Below are 6,188 nucleotides of genomic sequence, written 5' to 3'. Positions count from 1 at the left end.
TATAACATGCAGCACTTTTGTTCCCACTGGACTATTAAATTTCGCTCGGAGGGACCATATTTCAACTATCCTGAAAACTCAGGCTTTATCCATTGCTCGATTTGCTGTGTTTATTGTTTGATGCACGTGTTCTGTCGATGTGTGGAATTGAACTAATGATAGCGTCGTCGTATTGATTGGATGACAGGGGCAAGCATTGGGATGGTGACTAGAGCTCGATATCGTGCAATGTGAAACCGTAATGTTTGACGAAGTTGTGGGGATTAATTTAGCGACCTCTTAGTAGGATTTGAATTCGAGATTAAGAGACAAACAAATTTCCTAATCATCTTAAATTTTATATTTATCTTTTTTTTTGGGGGAGGGGGGGATTAACTGTGCCCTACTTCTGATACGTTAAATGAATATGTAATTTTGCTGTATTTAAATAAAATTTTCTTGGATTTAATTATAAATAGCACGGCTGCGTGATTGATTATGGACAGTTTATATCAGAAAAGGAGCTAACCACGCAAAATTAACTGCCTGCAAAGAATTTCTTCCAGATCGGGCAATGTCCGACCTCATCTTCGGGAGGCCGAACAAAAACTCAATATAGATCAGTTAGAGGGCAGGTCTCTTGGTACCCGAACCTGAACTAGTAATGAATCTGAACCACTGACTTGCCGGATCGCATGAACTGTCCCCGCTCAAGCACTTGCAGGTATTGGTGATGATGGTCTTACTAGAGTCTATGTCCAAGCAAACAGTCTCGTTCTCGACTTTAGATGAAAGGTGCATATCGGAGTCTGAGATGGTGTCCCATCTCGAGTTGGAATTGGTGCAGATCGTCCCGAGCTTCGCGGGCTCACCAGGCTGATCCGCTTGCAAACAGAAGTATGTTCCTGTGATCATAAGAGTCTTCTGTGGCGTGTATTTCCATGTCTCAGTCTCGGCACAAGGGCCCAATTGCAGAGGCCCGAGGTTTGATTTCCTCCGGATGCACAGACCCGTCTGGGGATGGAAGATTACTTTGCGCGCAGTATCTTCCGATGAATCTGAACATGTATACAAAGATTAGCGAACATTGGAATATTTCAAATATTACGTCCCACTTGCTGTGTATGCAATTCCACAACAATATGGTTTGTCCATAATTCGATTCCATTTCTGGTCATTCCGTCGTGCAAATGGGACAAGTGTAGCTGGAGTTTGCTGAAATCTTTCATTGAATCAGTGAAAAGGAGTAGAGTACCTTGAAAAGGAGCTTGGAGGGCAGAGAGCCTCTGTACGAAGTCGGGATTTCGAACTCCTGAAAAGTTGGCATTCAGTACACCATAAGGTTCATCAAACTCATTCTTCCCCCCTCTCAGATAATAACTCCCGACAACCGTCCAAAGCGCCCAATCGACGTCGAGTTCCGCTGCCAACCCAAGGAAGCAATTCAAGTACCGATTATCATTTATCTTGTTGCCGCTCTGGTCTCCTCCAAATTCACTCATGAAGAGCGGGTACCCCTGCTCCAACAAGAACCCGGCTCTGTTCATGATCTCGTCTATCACATTCCCGCACACCTTATTGGCATTCTCCTTCCTCCAGGCTCTTCTCCCGCTTGTGAATGAATACCAATGCAGCTCAAAGACTAGTTTCCTGCCGAATGTGAGGTTTATAGATCGGTCTATGAGGAAGGAGAAGCTGCTGTCATAGTGAAGGCCAGAGATGATGACGAGGAGGTTTGGATTCGCTGAATGGACCGCTTCTGCTGCTTCTTGCATATACCTATCCCACGCAGTGAAGGAAGACAATGAACTTGAAAAGTTCAAATACCCAAGCATCCAATTCTACTAAGCCGTGCTGTGCTTGATATGGATGATCTCAGCGCAATTTCTAATTTCAAGAGTCGGCAAAACCCCTATTACCCTTGAGTAACATTCCTATTCCAGTCTCCCGATGCTGGACAAGGCTCGTTAGCACGTGAATAAACTTTTTACATGCATTTATGATACTACTTACAATCTTTTGTGCACAGAACGACTATCGAGTTTTTGTAAAGCATTAGGTGAACAATTACCTGAACCAGTCTTGCACATTCTGTCTCCGGCCACGGAGCTCATTCCTCAAGCTGACACCAACAACATTGGGAACGCCATGGAACATTGTAGCAATCCGCCCTAGACCCTCAATCCAGACGCGGGGTTGGAAGTATTGGTCTCCAAAAAACCCATTTCCGTCATTGTCACTGCAGCACCATCCCGGCTTGCTAATGTGGTTGTCCAGAATGACCATTAAATCCTTCCGTGCAAGGCTGGACACAACTGCCTAAATCAACCTCTATGTTAACGACTGGAACTACTGTCGGAAAGAACAACTACATGGCTCGTATGGAAATTACCTGGAAAGCATCTAGGAGAGTCATGCTCAAGAAGGACGGATTATACTCCTGAATGCCCCCAATTGCATCATCGAGGCCGAGGTGCTGAAATGACTGTCTCACTGTCGTGGAACCCAACGAATCGTTGGTGATGAGAAAGAGAGGCCAAGTGAGTCTCACGCAGTTGAACCCCAATGAAGCAATCCGCGCAGAGATTGAGTCCACGGGCTGCTTGCTCAGACCCTCTGCAACAACAGGTTCGAGGTGTGCCGCCCAGTTCACGCAAGCCAGCTTAACTCTCTGGCCATCTCCATTGACTATCCACCGGGAATCGGTGAACAGAGGCAGAGCCGACACCGACGAACATCCATACGGTGTGAACAAGGCTAGGACGAATGTAGGCAAGAAGTAGGTGACCAGAGGCTTCATTGAGACCATTTTAAGGATGTTTGGAACAGCTCCTAAGGTCTGGTTAAATATATAAGGTTTCACGAGTTCCAGGGCAAAGCACATGCAAAGATGACCAAATTCGAAAAGATCCGTAATTGAAGGGAAGAGGGCGGATGAATGACAGTTTTACTAAAAAATAAAACCAATCTTCTTCATATTCAAGTTGGGGTAGTTTCAATCAATACCGCAGCTTTCAAGAAACAGCCAAGACTTGCTCCAAAGGAATTGAGCATCCTTCTGATTCTGTTCACTCACGGGGCAAAAAGGCCGGAACTTTCCGCAGCATTTCCTTTCGTCCTTCGCATCAGCAGGGGACCGAGCTTCGAGCTGATATCATCGACAATAATATATTATTCGCTGTCGGTATTCTCGTACCCGTGTCTCAGATTTAGGTGCTGGGTTGGTTGAGTTCACAGAAAGTTGAATCTGATGACTTCCACGAGAGACGAAAAACAAAACCACAATCGTGGATTTAGGGGAAAAAAATAATATCATAGGATGGATTGGTTATGTGAAGACGTTATGGTTGAAAAAATGACACCAAACACACAATGAGCTAACTGCTACGGCTACGTCAATCAGGTTGTTATTATATCTTTGTCTCGTGCAAATTAAATTGTTTCCATGGATTTAAATAGCAGCACTTTCACCAATTCAAATTCTTTACTTTGATGAGTGGAAGAAGGATATATGGAATTGAATAAAGTTTAAGCTTGCAATTAAAGGTAGAAATTGTCCTCATCTAACCTAAAAGATTCGTTATGGATTGGAAACCATATGAAGTAATGAGAACCGAATAAATCCAATTGAAATTTTTGGTGTGCACCCTACTACCAAAAGTCCAATGGATTTCGACTAATCCAATTCGAATTGGGTCAGCCCACAAATAGGTAAAAGTCTTCCAATCAATGATTTTCTCCATCGAATTGAAATTTTTAAAGAGACTCACTGGACAATCCAGTTTGGTCAAATACTTGTGGACAAACTACGTAGTATCTTCCTTTCATTACAATGAAATTTACCAAGTTCATCATAAGTATACACTCTTTTTTATATTAATAATTATGCTGATGATATTGACGATAGTAACGATGTTGAGGAAATTCTGAAAGTGTATGGAAATACAAGAGGATAATGCACTTTTCTATCCTAAAAAGATAGTTAAACATCCAAGCAAAGAAATGAAAGATAAACTCCCCCGACAAGGCTAAGCAATTGTCGAAATGGATAGATTAGGACCAGCCCTGGGGATGATGAACTATATGATTCGAACAAAATGCAGCAGTCGAGTCAACCAACTCTGTGACTTCGGCTTCATTATGGTTTATTGACATGCTCAAATGTGACTGGATCACTTTCAAATGGATTATATCTGATATATTTTCATAAACAGCGGGAACTTTTACAACTTTTTAGATCGCGCGAGGTGGTTATGAAAGGTTATAATATAAGCTTATATGATAATTCTCCGTAACTCCTCTTGAATCGGCAATCCAAACAATCGGTTGTTGATCAAAGGTGTGAAATTCTTTCTCCAAAATTTGTTTTTCGGGAAATGTTTCTAGATTCTTAGCAAGTTATGGATCAGGGTCGACGACAAAGGTGTAAGCTGGGCCTAGTACTCCATAGCAAGTTATGGATCAGGGTCCACATTTATTCCAAGTTCTCAGCCCATTTCACTAAATTGCGGAAAAAAGTGGATCGGGATAGGATATATAACTTCCCTTGACAAAATAATATTCGACGCCCATTTATATTCATGTGTTGACAACATAAACGACCCCTCGATATGGCTGTTAATTCCTAGAAGCATTCTAATCACACCGTGGTGCTTTGGACCAATGTGAACCACTGGCTCGCGTATCGCCCTCCAAGCACTTGCACGCATTGGTGACTAAATATCCCTTACTGTCTACGTCCAAGCACACGGTGCTCCCATCCATGGCTGTGGCCGATAGGTGCAGCCTCGACTTGGATATCCTGGTCCACTGGGAAACTCGACTGGGAGAACACTTCTGGTGGCTTCTGAAGCCCTTTTGCTCGGAGGAAGGATTTGGTCCCTTTGGCTTGGAGGAATCCCTGGGGCCTGCGCAGCCATGCCTGTGCTGCCGTGCAGGAGCCCAGCCACAAAGACCTGGCTGGTGGCCCATCTGTGATGCAGAGGCCGGTCTGCAGGTGGAAGAGTATCATGTGCAGCCGTTGCAATTGCAGTCCTGCTTATTGATTGTGAATATATCACAATTTCGAATGATACACAGTTTATTTAAAATATCGCACACTAATCATACCAAATCCAAAAAAAAAGAAGCCAGAAATCGAACATGGGCATACCTCTAAAAGGAATTTGAAGGGAGGACAACCCACTCAATAAGGTCGGTTTCGAACGTTGTTCCAGTTATAGTCCAACAGCCCGTAGAGCTCCTCCATACCCACCATACCTTCCCTGAGAAAGTAGCTCCCATGGAGTCCCCACACAGCAAAGTCCCAGTCCCCTGCCGCCGCCATGGCCATGATGTAGCTCAGGTACCGGTTGTCGTCCGCATTGGTCCCACGGGCATCCACCCCAAACTCACTTAGAAACAATGGGCTGAGGTTCTTTTGGGCGAGGAAGCCAGCCCTGCCCATGACTCTACTAGACATTTTCCCGCACACATCGTTAAGGTTTCCAGCCGTCCACCCGGCCTCATTGTAACTGTACCAGTGAACCTCAAACACGAGCTTCCTCATGAATGAGACCTGGATAGATCTGCTCTGGAGGAAAGAAACGTCTTTGTCAAAGTCCAGTCCTGAAAGGATAACCAGGACATTTGGGTTCGCCGCATGCACTGCCTCTGCACCTTGTTGCATGTACCTCTGTTCAACAAGGGAATATTTCCCAACAGGTCGCAGGAAATCATAATATGACATGACATAACGTGCAATATTCTTGAGATAATATTGCCATGCTAGACGTACTTGTACCAATCGTCTACATTTGATCTTGGGCCACGAAGCTCGTTTCTAAGGCTCATGCCAATGACGTTGGAAAAACCAGTAGCTATCGTGGCCATCTTACTTAGGCCGTTCACCCAAAGGTTGGGATCGAAGAACCAATCTCCGAAGAATCCATTTCCGTCATTGCCTGTGAAGCACGACAGCAGTGGAACCGGAATCATTATCCAAAGAAACCATTTAAATAATTATTCATCGTTCAAGTAACTTTATAGCTTAACATTTAAGAGCAATCATAAATCATACCTTAAAAAAAATATTGTAAATCATATTACGGTACCTTAAAAGCATCTATGAGGGTAAGATCAGGAGCCCAGGAGTTACTGGCTGTAATGCCTGTGAGGGCTTGGCTCAGCCCGAGGCCCTGGAATGACTGCTTCACGGTGAGGGAAGCCAA

The 6,188-nt window shown here is 44.1% G+C and overlaps 2 protein-coding genes across 3 annotated transcripts; both read right to left on the bottom strand.

Moving 5' to 3' along the window:
- Window positions 1-420: 420 nt before the first annotated feature.
- On the bottom strand, window positions 421-3,036 carry LOC116211232 (glycosyl hydrolase 5 family protein-like). Of its 2 annotated transcripts, none has more exons than XM_031545515.1 (4): window positions 2,372-3,036; window positions 2,051-2,298; window positions 1,235-1,758; window positions 421-1,037 (listed from the first exon to the last, which is right to left on the bottom strand). In XM_031545515.1, the coding sequence occupies exons 1-4, from the start codon at window positions 2,861-2,863 to the stop codon at window positions 604-606; spliced, it is 1,698 nt and encodes a 565-aa protein (XP_031401375.1). In that variant the 5' UTR covers window positions 2,864-3,036; the 3' UTR covers window positions 421-603. The 2 variants fall into 2 exon arrangements, with proteins under 2 accessions (XP_031401375.1, XP_031401376.1); XM_031545516.1 differs by having other exon boundaries at window positions 2,051-2,284; window positions 2,372-2,514.
- A 2,128-nt stretch (window positions 3,037-5,164) lies between these two features.
- On the bottom strand, window positions 5,165-5,955 carry LOC116212271 (glycosyl hydrolase 5 family protein-like). The gene is made up of 2 exons (XM_031546833.1): window positions 5,756-5,955; window positions 5,165-5,651 (listed from the first exon to the last, which is right to left on the bottom strand). The coding sequence occupies exons 1-2, from the start codon at window positions 5,953-5,955 to the stop codon at window positions 5,165-5,167; spliced, it is 687 nt and encodes a 228-aa protein (XP_031402693.1).
- Between the last annotated feature and the right edge of the window lie 233 nt (window positions 5,956-6,188).

The sequence above is a fragment of the Punica granatum genome, chromosome 6, assembly GCF_007655135.1.
Source record: "Punica granatum isolate Tunisia-2019 chromosome 6, ASM765513v2, whole genome shotgun sequence".
Taxonomy (NCBI): domain Eukaryota; kingdom Viridiplantae; phylum Streptophyta; class Magnoliopsida; order Myrtales; family Lythraceae; genus Punica; species Punica granatum.
Note: the sequence above shows the minus strand (reverse complement) of the source record. Positions and strands in the feature narration are given on the sequence as shown.

Excerpts from the sequence above, each read along its gene's own strand:
- LOC116212271 (XM_031546833.1), bottom strand. The coding sequence starts at position 5,955 with ATGATTCCGGTTCCACTGCTGTCGTGCTTCACAGGCAATGACGGAAAT. Across the intron at positions 5,652-5,755 it reads AATGTAGACGATTGGTACAA|GTACATGCAACAAGGTGCAG; the intron begins GTACGTCTAGCA and ends TGTTGAACAGAG.
- LOC116211232 (XM_031545515.1), bottom strand. The coding sequence starts at position 2,863 with ATGTGCTTTGCCCTGGAACTCGTGAAACCTTATATATTTAACCAGACC. Across the intron at positions 2,299-2,371 it reads CTCTCCTAGATGCTTTCCAG|GCAGTTGTGTCCAGCCTTGC; the intron begins GTAATTTCCATA and ends AGGTTGATTTAG. Across the intron at positions 1,038-1,234 it reads CCTCCAAGCTCCTTTTCAAG|ATTCATCGGAAGATACTGCG; the intron begins GTACTCTACTCC and ends ATACATGTTCAG.